This window comes from Lactuca serriola, chromosome 9 (genome assembly GCF_051521515.1).
Source record: "Lactuca serriola cultivar US96UC23 chromosome 9, Lser_US96UC23_V15, whole genome shotgun sequence".
Lineage (NCBI taxonomy): Eukaryota > Viridiplantae > Streptophyta > Magnoliopsida > Asterales > Asteraceae > Lactuca > Lactuca serriola.
Genome location: NC_136416.1, coordinates 174,242,191 through 174,264,406, shown reverse-complemented (window position 1 = coordinate 174,264,406; position 22,216 = coordinate 174,242,191). Strand labels below are relative to the sequence as shown.

The 22,216-nt window shown below is 33.3% G+C and overlaps 1 protein-coding gene across 1 annotated transcript; it reads right to left on the bottom strand.

Annotated features, from left to right (window-relative positions):
* Window positions 1–20,788: 20,788 nt before the first annotated feature.
* On the bottom strand, window positions 20,789–21,710 carry LOC145077273 (uncharacterized). Its single transcript, XM_079023008.1, has 2 exons — window positions 21,411–21,710; window positions 20,789–21,287 (listed from the first exon to the last, which is right to left on the bottom strand). The coding sequence occupies exons 1-2, from the start codon at window positions 21,549–21,551 to the stop codon at window positions 21,081–21,083; spliced, it is 348 nt and encodes a 115-aa protein (XP_078879134.1). The 5' UTR covers window positions 21,552–21,710; the 3' UTR covers window positions 20,789–21,080.
* Window positions 21,711–22,216: the final 506 nt, after the last annotated feature.

Genomic DNA, 22,216 nt, shown 5'->3' with positions numbered 1-22,216 from the left:
ACAACAAGAGGTATGTAATCTAATCTTCTTGGTGAATTTCGAAAATAGTATGACTCATTAGGGTTTTATTATGTGTTCATAATGTTGTGTATCTAATAGCGAAAACATAGATCAAATTCTAGGGTAACATGCACACATAGGATTGTTTGTATAAAAACCATCAGCGGTATCAGAGCCAGGTTTTTGTTTTCAATTAGCTTTATTCAAATGTATGAACTTGACATATTAGGGTTTATGGCCAATAAACCCTAGGAGGCTAGGATTTTCGAGATTAGGGTTTCCAAACCCTAATTTGCGAAAATTTGAACAAGATTTTCAAATCCTTTTCCTTAAGCCCCAAGATTTCGAAATCTAGGGTTTGCAAAACACCATGATTTTCAAAATTAGCCTCCTCCCCAAGATAAGATCCTAAATTTTAGGGATTTGGATTATCCCATATCTTGTAATTATCCTTTAATAGTTAAATATGGTAATTAAGGATTTTGGGATATCTCATCCCTTATTTTCGAAATCTATATAGAAGTTCAAGGGATTAGGATATCTTAAATGTATAAATGGTAATTATCCTCATGATCTAGATAATCCCTTGTGATTTAATAATTTAAATTAATTGTTTAATTTATGGTAATTATTAAATCAAGAGTTTTAGTATTTAAAATTTTAATTTAAATGTCTTAAATTCGAAAATTTTAAGTAAGATTAAAACCTAATTGTTTTGAAAAGTTTCAAAACTTGCCCTCAAGTTTTGGAATTTAAATTGTTGATTAAAAGTTAATTTTGAAAGTCTAAATTCCAAAACCCTAATTTTGAAAGGTTCAAATTAAACCCTTATGGTTTTATTAAATTAATTAAGTGTATAATTAAAAGAGAGTTAATAAATCCATAATGATTTTGGTTAATTAAAAGTATAATTTAAACCACCTAGTATTTTAAAAGTGAAAAATACACCCTTCTACTATGTATAACATTAAAAGTTTAATATTATATATGTATAACTAAGATGCTAGTCTTATCGTTAGTAGGCCTCATTCACGAAGCCGATCTATAAGGAGGGTATAAGGTTATGGCCTATAAAATGGCAGTTTAATGGGTGTCCACTCTCACCCACCGCTTCCTTGAATGGTGGAGGGTCGTTAGTCGAACGGGTAGGATAGGGCAAACCCTTTCCATTAAAAGGATAATGAAGTATAAAGTAACTAAAAGTTTTACAAAATTCCCAATCTTAGTTACTTTAGGCAAAAGTGAATTGATGCAATTCCATGAAATTACACTTTGTGCCCTTGCGAAGACGTTAGTGGACCGTGTGTGGTTAACCGACAGACTAAATGGTTCCAAGCAAAGGTAGCAAAGGGTGACTCAATGTTTTCCATAGTTCGGTGGAGCGTGTGTGGTTAACCGGCACATCGAATAGGTGACTGTAAAATGTGGGGGCACCATGTAAGTTTGCATGGTTATTCACACCCGCTTTGTGATCCTCGGTATCCCTATCACAAACTAGAGGGGCATATCGAGATTTAAACATGCCATTGAAAAGTTCAATGAATCTCAAAGGATCTAGGAGTTTTCATAGATTTAAAACTTAAATTTCCTTTTCGTTTTTCATGGTGGAAATTGGTAAATCGTCATTTACCTACCTTCAAATATTCTGCAACTAGATTACGGCATCCCTTTTCTAGGTTGTAGCGTATTGTGTTGGGTCCTAGCCTTAATATCTCATTTGGGTGATTTATTAAGGACTCAATCAATCAAGTAACTTGAATTAAGTTTCTCCCGTTTTGTAGATGTCAAAGTATGACAACTATGGTATTCCCAAATCCCGTGGAACAAGCTTTCCACATGAAGATGATATTCCATGATTCGATCGAGGAACAAGAGATCATGCTTCACTTCCTCTACCTCCTCCAATTATTCTCCCTAACCCACAAGTTCGAAGCCTTGAAAAGTTCGAGCTCACGCAAGCCCTTTTGGCAAGTAAACATGGGAAACCTGTGTGTGTACACATCGTAGAGATGAAGTCACACATTGAAAGGTTAAGGATGTTGGGTGTCGAGATTTCAGGTAAGTTGGCTGTTGACTAGGTTCTTCAGTAGCTTCCTGAATCATATAGTGAGTTTGTTAGAGAGTACTATATGATGGATCATGACGTGACCCTCATTGATTTGACCTATTTGCTTATAGCTGCCGAATCAGAAATGATTTGGCGAGCTGGTCGAGCAAATTTGTCTGGTAAATCAAATCCCAAACTTCAATGGATATAGGCAATGGAAACGAAAGGCATGTCATGATCGAAAAGTTTGATCATAAGAGAAATGCAAAGTCTGAAGTAGTTCCATGTTCTGTTCCAAAAGAGTCAATTTGCTTTTATTGCCAAGAGAAGGGGCATTGGAGACGAAGCTGCCCTATTTACCTAAGAGATCTAAGAGATGGGAGAGTCAAAACGTATGGCTCTAATTTAGGTAAAATCCATTAACTAACTCTTTTAAGTTCCTATTCTAGATTCTTAATACATGATGTGATAAGATTACATTTGATGTTTTGTAGAATCGAAGAAAAGAGAGAGGAAACTTAAGGGCAGAAGTGAGCGGAATCTAATCGTGAAGAAATGGATTTCGATCACATTACTTGAAAACTAGATTCTTGAGCTACTACTTGGAGTTAGAATAAGATTGATAAGAAATATGTATTAGCATAGTTTTTCAAATAATTGCATTGTAATGACAAATTTTTCCGCAATAAAATAAAATTTTGATTTTATATTATTTATTTATCCTTGCGTTGGCGTGGGTGAAAAATTGATGTTTTGAATGTTTCTATTATTAGCAATGATGGATTTGATTCTTAATTATGTAGAAATGTCGAGAATTTACCAAATAGGGAGAGTTTCTCATCACCCAAGTTTCAATTGGACAGAAACTTGGAATCATGCAATTTGGTTGCATGATGAATGAGAAATTTCATATTTGGAAATTAGACTAATTCGTTGACAAAGTGTCAAGTGAAGGACTAGGAGATCGAGTACACAAAGTTGTGTGTTGATCAAGTCCACCACAAGAGTAACAAAGATATTCATCATGATTTACTAAAGGTTTAGTAAATATGATTATACTTATAAGATTAAGTGTAATTCTGAATTGATTGAAAGGGTTTAAATCAATAGTAGAACGAATAAGAAGAATCAAGTAGGCAGAAAGATAAAAGTTTCTCCATTCTAAGAAGAAGGGAGAGTACCTTTTATTATGTTTTATGATAGGTCTTAACGATTAAGAACCATATCTCAATTGATCCTCTAAGTGAGTCTTAGTACAATTGTATGTCTGAGAAGAGGAATCAAGAATTGAAGAAATGGTTAAATCAAGAAGTCAATCATACTTCGTTCCAAGACCAGTCTTAGAGTTAAGATTGTGACATTGAGTGACAAGTCTTAAGAAGGTTTATAACATTCATCAAATGTGGAAAGTTGTGATGTCTTGGATAAGATAAAGACCAACTAGGACCAATTTTATGAAGTGTTTTGTCTTGATAAAAGCTACACTAACTCTTGAATATTTGTTTGTCGAGAAATGTTTATTGACAAGAGAATCTTATATGTCAAGGAGTCAGTGGGAGCCTTAATGGTCTTGAAAGGTTTCAAGAACAAATCAAGAATAAACCTTATCGATCATCACTAGCACACGACTTGAGGTTTATAACCTATTGTGTTGACGTTATTTTGTTTCTGTGCCATTCCAATTGAGTTAATTATGCATGTGAGTTCTATGAGTTCTCATTTGAACGCATAAAAGGCAAGGACTTTGATCAATGAAAAGTACATTGATAGGAAAGGGTGAGCTGCTTAACTGCTTGGAAGACATGGTGGGCACTCGTGTTACCATAAGGCAAGAAATCAAGATTAAGAGTTCGGTCCATATGAGTTTGGATTTGTCGCAAACTTTGATTTTGACAAATTCGCATGGATAGGAACACATACACCATTAAAATCTAAGTGTCCTAAGATTCCCTCCTTCATGAAAATGACTGTGAGGAAATGCTTTCACTAAGAGAGATTTTAAGAAGATAGTAATTGTGAAAATTGCATTCTTAAATTCGATTATGGTTACGGTATCCCTTTCCATGATTCGAATTATGAGATTTGGCAATTAGTCTAAATTGTTTAGACACACATATGAGCTGTCTAAGGCAAAGGTGTATAAGCTTAGATAAAGGATTATCAAAGCATTAGGTGTTAGAAATATTAACTGAAGAAATTCAATAGGTATTGTTTTTCTGGAAGTTAAGTTGTTTTCTGAATACATGTCAAAGCTAGTGGGAGGATAAGAGTTATGCTTATATAATAATAATAATCATGATAGTGGGAGCATAAAAGTTGTGCTTGTATGATTATTATGGCAAGTATTGCAAGTTAGCAATATTAATTATAGAAAACAAGAGTTATACTTTGCAAAGTCGCAAGGGTTGAAAAGTTGTTTTGCTATAATTAAGGGAGAGAATATTATGCTTCATTTCAAATCTAAAGTCTTAGGTTGTGGAATGTTAATAAATTAGTCAAGGATACATAGTGCGTTCTCAAAATTTCGATTATGATTATGGCATCCCTCTTCATAGTTCGAATTGTGAGAATGTGACACATTAAATATTATGGCAGAAGATTGATAAAGTATCGTATCTTTATGTAAGACATTATGCATCGTGTCTCATATGCTTCGGGTATAGGATCGATTGCAAGTGCTATAATATTTGACCATTCTAAAATTTTCCAAATGTCTAGCGAATTTAGAGGGAAAAAGGACAAGAATCGGTTTTGACTAAGATAATTAAACAACTATCAAAGGACGATCCAAAGCTCACTGAGGATTGGTCGCTTGTGAGTAGTTGGAAGTATGGTATTGGATGGACCATATCGACATTATTATGAATAGATAAGATTCTATTAAGAATGAGTTGTCATATGGAAAATATGGAAATGTTTCCATATTGGGAGTTGGATATTGAGAATCTGTATCTAGATTAGAAACTTTTATGCAAGAAAGGATGTTCAAAGGAATGTACTTTGAGTGAGAGACATCATATCTATAGAATTGTTTCTTATAGAGATTGGCCAAGTCTTGATGATTTTGAGCTATGACTTTACGAAAGAATCATTGCATAAAATGTTAGAATCTAGCATAAGTAACAAGAATTTGATATTCTTACACTTGTGATAGGGATTGGGAGTTGTGAAATAAGTATGATTGGAAATGTGTTCATTTGATTACCCGAAACAACAAATAATGAGTAATCGATATGGTGATAAATAAAAGGTGTTTTATTTATACTCAAGGGTTTGGGACCATATAGGATTAGTATTATTCTTGTGTTTCACTTTGCATGTTTTGACTTCCTGAACAATTTATTATTTCAGAATAATCGAATTATTCGAACGGACCACAGTCGTTCATATGTTGGAAGTAGGTATGAATGAAGATTGTCGTGAATTGGTGTGTGGATTGGCTAAAGTTTATTAGACGTAAGCAAATGTTTGCTGCAACGTTCATGAGTGCTTATGAATATGATTTGAGCATTGGATTAAACCCACGCTCACTTGGATCACTTCATGGATTTTATCACGGGTGATTGGTGAGACGATAATATCTTATAATCTTGAAACCGAGATTTGTGAGTTGTATCTTGCGAGTCGGTTACACATTGATAATATGTAAACGCACCAGTAACTTGGTGTCATAAAACATATTGTTGTGTATTATTTGGTGAGTGAGTGCAAGCAAGCATTGAATCAAAGTTTATCCGTTCCTTTTATCCAAAGTGGGATGAAAGCGATATATGTGGGCCCCTCGATGATTTAGTGATGACATCTAAGCGCTTGGCCAAGCCGGGACTAATTTGATGTGTTCAATTGTAGTCTGTTGTCAGTCGTCATAAATCGGAAATCGGCAAACAACACATAGACAGAGAGAATGATTTAAATCCATGTCTCAGTCTATACGATATCTAGAATGGAGGAATATATGATCCCTTATCTAAAGGACGCGTACCTGATAAGATCAGAGTTGACAGCGGCTTTTGAAATCTACGATTGCGGATCAGGATCTGAAGTCATATGCATAATAGTTATTAGACTTATCCAAGTGGGAGACTGTTGGATTAGTGTCTAAGTCCATAACTATTTTGGTATGTACTTGACCCGATGGTGCATGGTCCTTTTGGGTTGCCTTCACCAAAGCAACTTGATAGGATGAATTATAGAGAGAGAGAGGATTAATTATGATTTATTAATATATTATGCGAATAATATATTAAAGGAGAAATCATATTGTTTAATTAATATTAGTCAATAATTAATTAAGAATTAATTTTGTGGCTAAAAGACATTAATTAAACTTAAGGGACTAGAACTGTCAATTGTATGATAGTTGAATATTGGGGTAATGGACTCCATATTAGAGGGGTGGAAAAATTCTATGGGGAAACCCATTAGAAGTCGTCCTAGGCCTCTAAGGAGGGAGTCCATGGGTTGCTTAGGGCTTAAGCAGTCAAATTAGGGTTTCCTTGTTAGATAACCCTAATAGCCTCACTATTTAAGGATCCCTAGAGCACCCAAAACGTGGCTAAGAGTTTCCTTAGGGTTTCCACACGTTTTTGGGTGCCTCCTCTCTTATCATTCTTCATCCTCTTGCTCTTGGTGTTTGTGAGCCATTAGAGGAGTGACTATTGTGACTCTAAGCTTTCTAAAGCCATTACAAGGAGGATTTGAGTTGTTATTGCTATATAACAACAAGAGGTATGTAATCTAATCTTCTTGGTGAATTTCGAAAATAGAATGACTCATTAGGGTTTTATTATGTGTTCATATTGTTGTGTATCTAATAGTGAAAACATAGATCAAATTTTAGGGTTGCATACACACATAGGATTGTTTGTATAAAACCTATCCGTTAGATGGTTAGCTACTTATATATAATGTAAAGCTTGAACATTGTTTTTGGTTAATCAAAACAACTCATTCCAAGTCTATAAATGTAATATAACTTTTAGATTTTTGTATTTGTTATTTATACATTTCAGATTTTGATTAACATTTCATTAATTTTAGATTTTTAGATTTTTTTTTCTTATTCTGATTTTGGTTTATTAAATTTTGACTTGGTTGATCAAGAGAAATATTCCTTATAAAGACTTCATTGAAAAGTTTGTCTCATAGAATACTAGAAGGATGATATTTTTAAGAAGCAAATATACATTGTGTATTTTTTTTGAATGAAAATTTGGTTTTGAAGTATATTTAGAGGTTAAATGATTTTTTTATATTTTATAACTAGATGTGAGACCCATGTATTACATGAGCTTATTTATAAGAAAATTAAATATGAAAATTTAAATATTTGAGAAGTTCTAATTTATAAGAAAAGTAATAAAAATATTGAATTATTAAAATAAAAGTGTTTTTTTCTCTTTTAAATTTAAATAAATAATTTAGACAAATAAACAAATGAAATTAATGAAGATTTGATTTATGAATTTTGAAATTAAAAGGAAAGTTCATTAGAAAAATTGATATGCATTTATTATTATATTTATTGGATTATTATTACATTTAAATATTATGTGGAATTTAATAAAATGGAAAAAAATCATAAAATGACATATGAAATAAAAACTAAATTAAAATAACTACAAAATAACAAGTGGCAAAATGAAGGAGAGTGTGACATGTGGCAAAAAGTCATTTATTTATTAGGGTAAATTTATAAGTTTTAAAGCATATTTTTATTAAATTAAACAGGACCTCCAAAATATAAGGGCCGACCCTGGAATGGATATATAGTTCGTTAATAGTAAGCCATTAAGACTAGCCTTATCAAGTAAAATAGAAATACCCTTATAGCCGCATTAACATGTTGTTTCTTTAACCCGATTGCTAGATTTTCAGTTTAGATTAAGTTTTTAAATATTATTGCAATTAAAATATTTCTTGATTTGACTAGCATTGATTTGGGGTCTACACCAATTTACCCGTAAGAAAAAAATGTAATCTCATAGATTTTTCTTATAAGATCATCTCAAACTCATCTTTTTTTTTTTCATCATGAAGTAAAAAATAGGGTAAATAGTGTTTCAGCTCCAGTTCTACTCAATTTTCTACCCCATTTTTATCCCAAAAAGTATATCCCTAGAATATTCAAATTTTATAATTTATATATATTATCAAATACACCCCTCTACTAATTAGGTTTTAACAAATATATATTATTTTTTTCTTTACTAAAATATTAAAAACTATATTATAATAAATAAAATGTTTGTATATAATAAATTTAAATTAATTATTACTTTATTATAAATAATTATTAAATAAATAAGATTATATTTATAATAAATATATCAAGATCACAAACATATGTGATTACTATATTTTATAAATTATATTATCATGTTTAAAGTCTTTAATATATATTTAATTTTTTATATGTATTCGATAAATAAATATTAAACTTTATATTTACGATTAATTAATATAACTTAGTATATACCATGATATTACAAATATCAAATATTGTGATAAACTCACACTAATATGTTGTTATCTAAACTGAAATCTAAATTTAAATAAGAATCAAATAGAGATGAACTGCAATGATTCTCATAGAAATGAAATGATAGATCTCACTTTCGATAGGTGAGTGCTCTCCAAGTTTTTCTTGTATAAGCCATTACAAATTCAATATAAACCAAAAAGGGTATCACCTCCAGCTATAAATACTAAAGAAAAAGACAAAAGACTGCGATGAAGACGTTAAACATTCCCTCCCCACTACCAGTGTTTCCCTCACAGGACTTGCAGGAACACTAAAAGGACAGAATTACACCTGGACTGTCCCCTGTGGGTAAATGGGCTGGTCCTGCTCATTTGGGCTGTCATCTATGGGCTTCTTGTTCTTCTTATGAGTGTAAACATGAAGGAGTGGAGGCTTATCTTATTGTATTTAAATTATGATTAGTAGATAAAATTAAACTAAAAATGTATAAATTAAAAAGAAGAGTGACTAAAATTGACAACCAAAACTTCAACTTTATTTTTGGAGATATGAATAGTATTCCTCCAAATATAGGGGAATGCTATTTATATCTTCAAAAATGGAGATGGAAATTGGGTAGGATTAGAAGAGAATGGAAGAAGAAATGGGAAAAAAAATGAAGTATATGATAGGTTGAAGATGCCCTAAGTTCAACCTATATACTTTTATTATTACCCTTATATCTATCCTAAATACCAATGTTAGTGGCACATCTTGCCTTTTCATTCCTTCTACTTTTTCTTATTTCCGTTTTGAGTCCTTCATTTGTTTGATTTTCAATTTATAGTTTTTGGCAATTTATGTCTCTTTAGAAATTTCTATTGCCATTATTCTTATACTTTATAAAATGATATTTTACAACCCTCTACTTTTTAAAATATAAATTTTATCCTGTATTTGAACATTGAAAAATGTCAATTTTATCTATAACACCCGGTCTCAGGTACACATTTAATTCAAGTCAAACTTCATATTTTACCCTTGGACTTGAAAAGTTGGAGGATTAACTCGTCGAGTAGGATCGACTCCGAGTCGGGGAACTAAGTGACCTACTCGACAAGTCGGAATGCCGACTCGGCGAGTAGGAGTTGTCTGTTGGAAACCCTAATTTTTAGGGTTTGTCCCCTATTTAAAGAAACATAACACCCTTGTGGCCTCCTTATCACTTCCCCAACGCACAGAAAACCCTAACTCGCCACCTTGAGCCTTGTGAGTGTTTGGGTGCCATTTTTAATTAATCTTTTGTGATTTGAAGTTTGTGTGAAAACGAGGAAGAAGGAGGACTTCAAGAGAAGATTGTAGATCCAGGAACAATAGCATTTTCTCCTCCCTTTCTGGTAATCAAGCTTCATACTTGACTTGTATATTCTTAGATCTCCTTGTGGCCATTTTTATGGAGTTTTGGGTCCCAGAAGTTTGATCCTTGGGATTTGGACGTCCCAAGTTAATATATCTTCATATCTGGACCGTTGGAGGGTCCTCGTGGCATAAAGGTGCCATCCTTATAGCCATGAGAACCCAATGTGTGAAATAAACCCCATTGTTGGTCCTTTGATCATAAAAGTGTTGGATTAGTGTCTAAGTCCATAACTATTTTGGTATGTACTTGACCCGATGGTGCATGGTCCTTTTGGGTTGCCTTCACCAAAGCAACTTGATTGGAGAAATAAATAAAGAGAGAGGTTATTATGATTTATTAATATGCTATAAGAATAATATATTAAAGGAGAAATCATATTTGTTTAATTAATATTGGTCAATAATTAATTTTGTGATCAAGTGTAATTAAATTAAACCAGAGGGGCTGAATTGTAATTATGTGATAGTTACAAAATAAGGTAAGTATTATCTTATTAATAGGTTGGACGAATTTAAGGTAATAAGGTCTTAGAATTCGACTAGGATAAGGGTTTCAAGACTTATCTTATGGTTACTTGGTGGGCAAGCAACTAGATAAGGATAAGGACTAAAACCCTAATCTCTACACCTATATAAAGACCCCCCAAGGCTCATGAATTCGTCCATGCCTTCCCAAGAGGTCCTAGAAATGAATTCAATACCTCCCCTCTCTCCTTATACCTTATCCATTTGCTCTTGGTGTTTGTAAGCCATTAGAGGAGTGACACTTGTGACTCTAAGCCTTCCAAAGTCAATACAAGGAGGAATTGGGATTGTTGTTACTACATAACAATCAAGGTAATATCTTAAACCTAATTATATGTTAATATCGATTTCCATATGCTAGAATTAGGGTTTATAGTCTTGGATTCAAAACATGTACAATAGAGAAACCTAGATCCAAGCATTAGGGTTTGTATGAGCACATAAGATGTCTTATGACCAAAACCCATCAGTGGTATCAGAGCCTAGACTGGTTTCTATTGTATTGATGCTTGATAAGTTTGAAAATTTTGAATTTTTGGTTTCTGGAGGCTGGACTCGCCGAGTCCATAGCTGAACTCACCGAGTCCATGCAGACTCGACGAGTCAACTCGTCAGATGGGGATATCTTCGTGATTTCTTGCTGTTTTTGCTTATGGAAAGTTGCCTTATCACATTAGATCAATATAAATCCATTTTTTTGATATATATGAGTATATTCTTGATCTAATTGAAGATATTTATCAATTAATAAAATATTTGTTTCCTTATGTGATAATTGATTAATTATTTTGATTAAATTGGTAAATTGTTCTGCAAGAAATCATTAAATAAATCAAATATGGATAATTATGTGATTAATTGTTAATTTAGATTATTTGTTATTTGATCCTCATGTTATTAAATGTTTCATATTTTCCACTTAGGTTTTATAGTTTAAATTTGAACCCAAAAGTCTTGTTGTTTTGAAATTTAAATAGTTAAAACCCTAATGTTTTGAAAAAAGGTTTCAAAACTTGCCCTCAAGTGTTGGAATTTAATATTTTGGATTAATAGTTTAATTTGATGTATATTTAAATCCTAAACCCTAATGTTTTGAAATGTTTCAAAACTTGCCCTCAAGTTTTGGAATTTAAAAGTTGATTAAAAGTTTAATTAGGAATGTTAAATTCTAAAACCTTAGTATTGTTTTGAAAAGGTTCAAATCACACCCTTATGGTTTTATTAATTAATTAAGGTGTATGATTAAAAGAGGTTTAATAAATCCATAAAAGTTTTTGTTTACAATTTAATTGAATTAAAAGTATAATTGTTAAATTTGACCACCTAATATTTTAAAAGTGTAAAATACACCCTATACTATATATATAACATTAAAAGTCTAACATTATATATATGTATGAGTAAAAGTCAGTCTTACCGTTAGTAGGCCTCATTCACGAAGCTGGTCTATAAGGGGTGTTTAAGGAAATTGCCTATAAAATGGCGATTGAATGGGTATCCACTCTTACCCACCGCACTCTTGACTAGTGGAGGGTCGTTAGCCGAACGGGTAGGATAGGACGAAACCTTCCATTATAAGTATAATGAATTATTAAAGTAACTAAATGTTTTCATAAAATTCCCAATCTTAGTTACTTAGGAAAAAGTGAATTGATGCAATTCCATGAAATTACACTTTGTGCCCTTGCGAAGACGTTAGTGGAGCGTGTGTGGTTTACCGGCACACTAAATGGTTCTAAGCAAAGGTAGCAAAGGGTGACTCAATGTTTGTCATAGTTCGGTGGAGCGTGTGTGGATTACCGGCACATCGAATAGGTGACTGTAACATGTGAGGGCACCATGTAAGTTTGCATGGTTATTCACATCCACTTTGTGATCCTCGGCATCCCAATCACAAACAAGAGGGGCTTATCGAGATTTAAACATGCCATTGAAATGTTTAATGAATCTCATAGGATCTAGGAGTTTTCATTGATTTAAAACTTAAATTTCTTTTTCGTTTTTCATGGTGGAAATTAGTGAATCGTCATTCACTTACCTTCAAATGTTCTGCAATTTGGGTTACGGCATCCCTCTCCCGAGTTGTAGAATATTGTGTTGGGTCCTACCCTTAGTATTTCATTTGGGTGATTTACTAAGGACTCAACGAATCAACTAACTTGAATTCGTTTTCTCCCGTTTTGTAGATGTCAAAGTTCGACAACTATGGTCTTCCCAAATCCCGTGGAACAAGCTTTCCACATGAAAAATATATTCCACGATTCGATCGAGGAACAAGAAATCATGCTTCATTTCCTCCTCCTCCTCCTATTGTTCTCCCCAACCCACAAGATCGAAGAATTTAAAGGTTCAATATCACTAAAGCCCTATTGGAAATGAAACATGAAGATGGTAAACCCGTGTGTGCCCACGTTCTAGGAATGAAATCACACATTGATAGGTTGATAATGTTGGGTGTGTCATTCCCATATGAGTTGGCTGTGAATTGGGTTTTGCAGTCACTTCCTGAATCATATAATGAGTTCAAAATAAAGTATTATGGATCATGATGACAACCTCATTGACCTAACTTACATGCTCATTGCTGCTGAATCAGAAATGATTTGGCGAAGCAATGGAGCGTATTTGTTGGAAAAGTCAACCGACCATGCTTCCGAGGACGTTCTAGGAGAACCGACCTGTGTTTGCTGCCAAAAGAAAGGGCGTTGGATACAAGTCTGCCCAAAGAGCCTAAAGAGTCCAGAAGATGGGAGAGTCAAGGAGTATGGCTACGCTTCAGGTAAAATCCACTATCTAACTCCGTTAAGTTCCTATTCATTGATTCTTAATACATGATGTGATAAGATTGCATTTGAATGTTTTGCAGGATCGGTGAAAAGAAAGGAAGCTTGGTGAAAGAGAAAGATGAATCTGATTACAAGGAATGGATCTTGGTCGTATGGACTTGAAGATTAGATTTTGAGCTTAGATAGTTATGATAGAGTTGTTAGAAATTTTCCTTTTGAAATACATAGTTTTCAATGGATTTTGCATTGTAAGGACAAATGTTTTCCGCTGCTTTTATAAATAAAATAAATTTTCGTTTGACTTATTTATTTATTTGTTTATTTCCTTGCAATGAAATCGTTATGAAAATTGGTGTTTGCATATTTCTACAACAAATGGATATGATTCTTATTTATGTTATTTATGGAAAGTCGAGAGTTTACCAAATAGGGAGAGTTTTCTCATCGCCTAAATTTCAATTGGACAGAAATTTGGAATCATGCAACTTGGTTGCACGATGAATGAGAAATTTCATATTTGGACTAATTCATTGACAAAGTGTCAAGTAAAGGACTTAGAGATCGAATACACAAAGTTGTGTGTTGATCAAGTCCACCATAAGAGTAACAATGATATTCGTCATGATTTACTAAAGGTTTAGTAAATATGATTATACTTATAAGATTAAGTGTAATTCTGAATTGATTGAAAATGTTTAAATCAATAGTAGAACGAATAAGAAGAATCGAGTAGGCAGAAAGATAAAAGTTTCTCCATTCTAAGAAGAAGGGAGAGTACCTTTTATGCTTTATGATGGGTCTTAATGATTAAGAACCATATCTCAATTGATCCTCTAAGTGAGTCTTAGTACAATTGTATGTCTAAGAAGAGGAATAGAGAATTGAAGAAATGGTTAAATCAAGAAGTCAATCATACTTCGTTCCAAAAACAAGTCTTAGAGTTAAGCTTGTGAAATTGAGTGATAAGTATTAAGAAGGTTTATAAAATTCATCAAATGTGGAAAGTTGTGATGTCTTGGATAAGACAAAGACCAACTAGGACCAATTTATGAAGTGTTTTGATAAAAGCTACACTAACTCTTGAATATCTGTTTGTCAAGAAATGGTTATTGACAAGAGAGTCTTATGTGTCAAGGAGTCAGTGGGAGTCTTAATAGTCTTGAAAGGTTTCAAGAACAGATCAAATAAACCTTATCAATCATCACTAACACACGAGTTGAGGTTTACAACCTATCGTGTTGACATTATTTTGTTTCTATGTCGTTCCGAGTGAGTTAATTATGCATATGAGTTCTACGAGTTCTCGTTCGAATGCATAAAAGGCAAGGACCTTGATCAATGAAGAGTACATTGATAGGAAAGGGTGAGCGCTTAACTACTTGGAAGACATGGTGGGCAGCTGTGCTACCATAAGGCAAGAAATCGAGATTAAGAAAGTTCGATCCATATGAGTTTGAATTTGTCGTAAACCTTGGTTTTAACAAATTCACATGGATAGGAACACATACACCATTTAAATCTAAGTGTCATAAGATTTCCTCCTTCATGAAAATGATTGTGAGGAAATGCTTTCACTAAGAAAGATTTTAAGAAGATAGTGATTGTAAAATTGCATTCTCGAATTCAATTATGGTTACGGTATCCCTTTCCATAATTTGAATTGTGAGGTTTGGAAATTGTGTAGAAACACATATGAACTATCTAAGGCAAAGGTGTATAAGTTTAAGAGGCCTTGATAAAAGATTATCAAAACATTAAGTATTAGAAACATGGACTTAAGAAATTCAATAGGTATTGTCTTTCTGAAAGTTAAGATGTTTATGAATACATGTTGAAGCTAGTGGAAGCATAATTGTTATGTTTTATAATAATCATCATGATAGTGGGAGCATAAAAGTTATGATTGTATGATTATTAAGGCACGTATTGCAAGATGGCAATATTAATTATAGAAAACAAGAGTTATTCTTTGTAAAGTTGTAAGGAAGGAATAGTTGTTTTGCTATAATTAAGGGATAGAATATTATGCTTCATTTCAAATCTAAAGGTTTAGGTTGAGAAATGTTAATAAATTTAGTCAAGGGTACATAGTGTGTTCTTAAACTTTCTATTATGATTACGGCATTCCTCTTCACAATTCGAATTTTAAGAACATAGTAAATAAAACATTATGCGTCGTGTCCCATACGCTTCGGGTATAGGATCGATTGCAAATGCTTTAATGTTTGACCATTCTAAAATTTTCCAAATGTCTAGCTCATTTAGAGGGAAAAAGGACTAGAATCGGTTTTGACTAAAATAATTAAACAACTATCAAAGGATAATCCAAAGTTCGACGAGGATTGGTTGCTTGTGAGTAGTTGGAGGCATGGTATTGGATGGACAATATCAACATTATTATGAATAGAAAAGATTCTATTAAGAATGAGTTGTCATATGGAAAATATGGAAACGTGTCCATATGGGGAATTAAATATTGAAAATCTATGTCTAGATTAGAAACTTTTATGCAAAAGGATGTTCAAAGGAATGTACTTTGAGTGAGAGACATCATATCTAAGGAATTGTCTTGTAACAATCTCCGATAAAGGACTTTGTAATATCATTGACAATAGTCTTTGTGACTTTGGTGCAGCGACATTACGAAAGGATCGTTGCATAAAATGTTAGAATCTAGCATACTCTATAAGTGGCAAGAATTTGATATTCTTAAACTTATGGAAAAGGATTAGGAGTTGTGAAATGAGAATGATTGGAAATGTGTTCAATATGATCTATTTCAAATAGTAAGAACCATAGGTAAACATTGTGTGCATGCTAGGAGCATGGGACAAGTGTTGCAATTCAAGTAAGAAGTTGATTACCCGAAACGACAAATAATGAGTAATCGATATGGTGATAAATAAAAGGTGTTTTATTTATACTCAAAGGTTTGAGGCCATATGGGATTAGTATTATTCTTGTGTTTCACATTTGCATGTTTTGACTTCCAGAATAATTGAGTTTATTAAGAATAATCGAATTATTCAAACGGGCCACACTCGTTCATATGTTGGAAGTAGATATGAATGACGATTGTCGTGAATTGGTGTGTGGATTGTTTAAAAGAGTATTAGACATAAGCAAATGTTTGTTGCAACGTTCATGAGTGCTTATGAATATGAATTTGAGCATTGGATTAAACCCACTCTCACTTGGATCACTCCATGAATTGTATCACGAGTGATTGGTGAGACGATAACACCTTATATTCTTGAAACCGAGATGTGTGAGTTGTATCTTGCGAATCGGTTGCACATTGATAATATGTAAACGCACTAGTAACTTGGTGTTATAAAACATATTGTTGTGTGTGATTCGGTGAGTGAGTGCAAGCAAACATTGTATCAAATTTTATCCGTTCCTTTTATACAAAAGTAGAATAAAAGAGATATCTTTGGGCCCCTCGATGATTTAGTGATGACAAACGTAAATGCTCGGCCGGGCTAGGGCTAATTTGATTTGTTCAATTAGTCAGTTGTCATAAATCGGAATCGAGATATAGTACAAAGAGAATGATTTGAAATCATATCTCATATGATATCTAGAATGGAGGTATATATGATCCCTTATCTAAGGACATGTGTATCTGATAGGATCAGAGTTTACAGCGGCTTTGGAAAGCTACGATTGCAGATTGGGATCTGAAGTCATACGCAGAATAGTTGTTAGACTTATCCAGTGGGAGACTGTTGGATTAGTGTCTAAGTCCATAACTATTTTGGTATGTACTTGACCCGATGGTGCATGGTCATTTTGGGTTGCCTTCACCAAAGCAACTTGATTGGAGAAATAAATAAAGAGAGAGGTTATTATGATTTATTAATATGTTATAAGAATAATATATTAAAGGAGAAATCATATTTGTTTAATTAATATTGGTCAATAATTAATTAAGAATTAATTTTGTGATCAAGTGTAATTAAATTAAACCAGAGGGGCTGAATTGTAATTATGTGATAGTTACAAAATAAGGTAAGGATTATCTTATTAATAGGTTGGACGAATTTAAGGTGATAAGGCCTTAGAATTCGACTAGGATAAGGGTTTCAAGACTTATCTTATGGTTACTTGGTGGGCAAGCAACTAGATAAGGATAAGGACTAAAACCCTAAGCTCTACACCTATATAAAGACCCCCCCAAGGATCATGAATTCGTCCATGCCTTCCCAAGAGGTCCTAGAAATGAATTCAATACCTCCCCTCTCTCCTTATACCTTATCCATTTGCTCTTGGTGTTTGTAAGCCATTAGAGGAGTGACACTTGTGACTCTAAGCCTTCCAAAGTTAATACAAGGAGGAATTGGGATTGTTGTTACTACATAACAATCAAGGTAATATCTTAAACCTAATTATATGTTAATATCGATTTCCATATGCTAGAATTATGGTTTATAGTCTTGGATTCAAAGCATGTACAATAGAGAAACCTAGATCCAAGCATTAGGGTTTGTATGAGCACATAGGATGTCTTATGACCAAAACCCATCAAAAAGTCCCATGCATGTACGTGAAGTTCATGACTTTACGTGTTATATCGACTTAAGGACCCCATATATACCTTTTGGATGAGAGTTGTACATTAGAAATCGAGTTATGGACTTGGACAATAGTCGACTTGACGAGTCGTTCTTGGGACTCGGCGAGTCCGGGGGTTTGGTTCCCCCAACCTGTTGCGATTCACCGGAACCCAGTTGAGTTTAGAAGGGATATAGTTGAGTCCAGAAGAAGGACCCAATGAAATAGACTTACCTATGGACCCGGAAACCATGAGACTCGACAAGTGTATGAACGCACTCGGTGAGTCCAAGGCCATCTCCCAACCCATGAAAAGGGACTCAGCGAGTTGTTTATATAACTCGGGCGAGTCACAGACTAGACGCACTCACACGATGAAGGTGGACTGAACAAGTTCAAGGATGAACTCGGCGAGTCAATTGAAGATTGTCCCGATGTTATAGCTGAAGGATAACTCGTCGAGTTCTTACTAGACTCGACGAGTAGAGTCGGGGTTGAGGACAGATGAAAAATAAGGGCTCGACGAGTTGGTGGACCAACTCGGCGAGTCAAGTCAACTAGATATTGACATTGACCAGGATGTTGACCTTAGCCATGGGTAAAATGGTCATTTTACCCTAAGAGTAGTTATTAGCTTTTGACTAAGTATCTTTATGGAAATTATAGCTGGAGAGTCTCCGGAGCAGCAGACAGGGATTTCTCACTCGAAGTTTCAGCAGCCAGTCATACGAGCCGAGTTTCCCTTCAGTAGGAATGGGTCTAAGGCACAAAGGCCGTCCGTAGCGTGTTATGATTAGTAGTTGAGTGTGGGCCTGTATCTCCCTGTAGCGGAGTTTGATTATGATATAAGTCTGAATGATACATCTAGTTATACTTGTTGTCTGTGTGATACTTGTATGTTTGCCTAGTAGCTGAGTGTAGGCGAGGCCCGTATCTTATAGTGGTCGAGTGTGTGTGTGTGTGGGGGGGGGGCTCGTATCTCGAGTAGCTGAGTGTGGGCGAGGCCCGTATCTCAGAGTCAGCGGAGTGTGGGCGGGGCCCGTATCTCCTAGTTGCATGTTACATGTGTATGGTATGTGGTAGTTTGGGGGAGCTCATTAAGCTTCGTGCTTACAGTTTCAATTTTGGTTTCGGGTACTTCAGCAAGCAAAGGGAATGACTTGAGTTGGTGGCATGACATACACCACAGTTACTATTAGCCTGGGAGCTTACCCTGATATTTATTATGAGACAATTATATGTTGACAGATTTTATGATATTTTGAGATACATGTTTGATGATTTGATTTTATGATGATAATATTATGCTTGTTAAATGCTTTCAAAACAAAAAAAAAATTGACTTGTATTTTTGGGATGTTACATTATCACTTTCATTTTCTAAGTTTTTGTTATATCCTCCGTAATATGAACAATCTTATTTTCCTACAGTTACCACTCATTCGACTTTCTAAACTTTGTATGCATTGGTACAAATTAAAGGTGGTCAACATTTTGACGTAAATTTAGAACTTTCGGTAATTGATTTAAAAAAGAATATGTATTTTTTATGTACGTGTCTGTATAAATTCGATTTATTATATGTTTATACTTTGTAAAATGACATTTTTAGCCCTCTACTTTTTAAAACGTCACCTTCACCCCATTTTGAACTTTGAAAAATATCAATTTCATCCATTTATTTTCTAAAGTTTTGTTTTATCTCCTATAATATATACGATTTGATTTTCCTACAGTTACAATGCCTACGACTTTCTAAACTTTTGTATGCGTCGGTATAAATTAGAGGCTGTCAACATTTAGACGTAAATTTAAAACTTTCGTTTGCTGATTTAAAAAAAATACTTGCTTTTTTTTTTTATATATATATGTCGGTACAAATTTGAGTCCGTCTTATTTATTTTTATGTAAATGTCAAATGTAATACATAAAAATAAGACATACTCAAATTACTTATTTATTTTTATGTACATGTCACATGTAAATTTATGTTCGTTAATTTAAAAAAGTTACTTATTTATTTTTATATACATGCCACGTGTAATGTATTTTTTATTATATTTGTTTGGTATGGCTTTGGCTCCTAACTTTTATGGTTTGCCAATTAAAATCTTACTAAGTTCTATTTACCATATAACAACTTATTTTCTACTATTTTTCAAATAAATTACTATCGCTTCTAACGGTTAAAATCCTAGTTAAAATTGAAATTAAAATAAATATCAACTATGTTATAACTTCCAGCACGAAGACCTAGGATTTCTCAGTATAAGGATAAGCAAACCTATTCAAAACGGACATTCATTATTAATAAATATAATATTATCCTTATCTATGAAAGCCACGTGGATAAAAACTAAATACATGTGGATATTGTCAACCAGAACTCAAAAAGATAAGTACCTGCAAACCTGAAAGTTTTAACTTGTTTGACTTAAATAATAAACTTTTTGTATTTTATAGGAATGCAGTTACATTTTAAAAAATAAAATTCAACCTATAAATCATTTTAACATTCGCCCAGTTAAAAAGTAAAGATTTAAGCAATGATTTTTTATACCTAAAAGCCTTTATAAGATTCCCCAACTAAAAAGTTAGAAAATAAATAAAGATTTACTATCGACTGTTCCTTTAAAAATTAGAATATTTCCGATAAATACGTGTAGATTTATGATTTAACTCTATTTTTTAATTTGAAGGAAAAAGAAAACTTATAGTAAATAACTAAATCCTGTTTGATGAATTTAGTTATTTGCTCTTTTTAATTTCAAGACGTTTATATCGAAGCTACCGAAAACATGACTAAGAACTTCATATAATTTGTTGAAACAAAACCTATATTAAATTTGTAACTATTTAAATCTTTCTATTATTTAAATTAATAGGAAAAACACTGGTATTAAATTATTTTAACCTAAAAAACGCAATATATCATTAAAAACCTTATTTAAAATGCAACATATCGTATACATTCATAAAGAAAAAACATAGTAAATGTTTAATAGTGAACTTTATAAGCACAAAATTTTCAGATATATAAGGATTTTTACAATTATTGACATTAATTATGTTTTCAAGCATATGACCTAAAATATACAACGGAAGAAAAGCATATAATAATAACAGCAACCACATTTCATTTTATTTACAAGAACTATATATAGAAGACAAAAATAACACATAAAAGGCTATTTTATTCAAGGATAAGTGAGCAAACTCCATTGATTCCGATCAATCCTTTTGATGAAACGAAATTCGAGCCAACTCCATTGATTCCGATGGTTCAGCTGTATCCACCGGGTCGATCCCTCACGTCTTCACAGCTACTATCGGTCTTCTCAACGCCATGATTAAGCTCAGGGTCCTTACTTGGGTGGCTGGTGTTAGCTCCGGTGACTCGATCTTTAACGTTCTCACTGGTGTCTTTAGCTGCACCCATCATCTTCCCCATTGTTTGCTTTGCCCTATCTGCCAGTGCATTACCTTCACCCTGCAAAAGATCATTTCCAGTTCTTGTATAATTATCAAAATCTGAATTTCACGTATGTGCATGAACAAAGTTCAGATCTTTTTATATAAAAGAAAAATTGATGAATTGCAATTGTGTGGGTACCTCAGGGCGAGAATCAGAGTCGGAGAAGGAGGCGAAACCGCCGCCTAACTGGCCGTTGGCGAAGAGAGCAGGTCTGGAGGCGTAAAGGAGATTATGCCTGCGAATCATCATTCCTATTCCTGTTACTTTTGTTGAAGACATTTCGTTGAATACGTTGCTATGAGATATGCTATCCTACTTTCCTTGTCTATTTCAATGATTTGATGAGCGTAGAGTGAAATGAAGGAGGATATATTGTTTTATAGGAGGGAGAGGAAATGGATAGATGCATGTTTGTCGAACGACCTCACGTAGTGTTTGGAGGTTGGTCCAAATTTATCGGTCAGTTTGTGTAAGAACTCATCGTCATCCATTCCTTTTTATTTATTTATTTATTTATTTATCTATTTATCAATTTTAGAAAAGAAATTAGAATTTAAAAATCCAAAAAATACGTTCGTAAATCAAATATTAATACCTTGCACACATCATCTTCCCTATTATAGCTAGGACATGGTAGTTTATAGCGAAAACTTGAAATTGTATCTTTACTTTTATATAAGTGTGTTAAGTAATATTAGATGTATTTTAAATTTTAATATAGTCTGTAAATATTATATTTATATATTGCAATGGAATAACATATATATTGTAACGATAAATCCTAACGGGTATTTTCACATAGTTAACATTGTATCAAACAAAGTTTTTTCTTTTGGGAGCCCTAGCCTACCGTCGACCATCTCAATGATCGGCCCACATGTTGTCGGCCACCCTCTATTGCCGTCGCTATCGAGTTTCCAACGGCCAACACTTTTGACCGACAC

Excerpts from the sequence above, each read along its gene's own strand:
- LOC145077273 (XM_079023008.1), bottom strand. The coding sequence starts at position 21,551 with ATGTCTTCAACAAAAGTAACAGGAATAGGAATGATGATTCGCAGGCAT. Across the intron at positions 21,288-21,410 it reads ACTCTGATTCTCGCCCTGAG|GGTGAAGGTAATGCACTGGC; the intron begins GTACCCACACAA and ends GATCTTTTGCAG.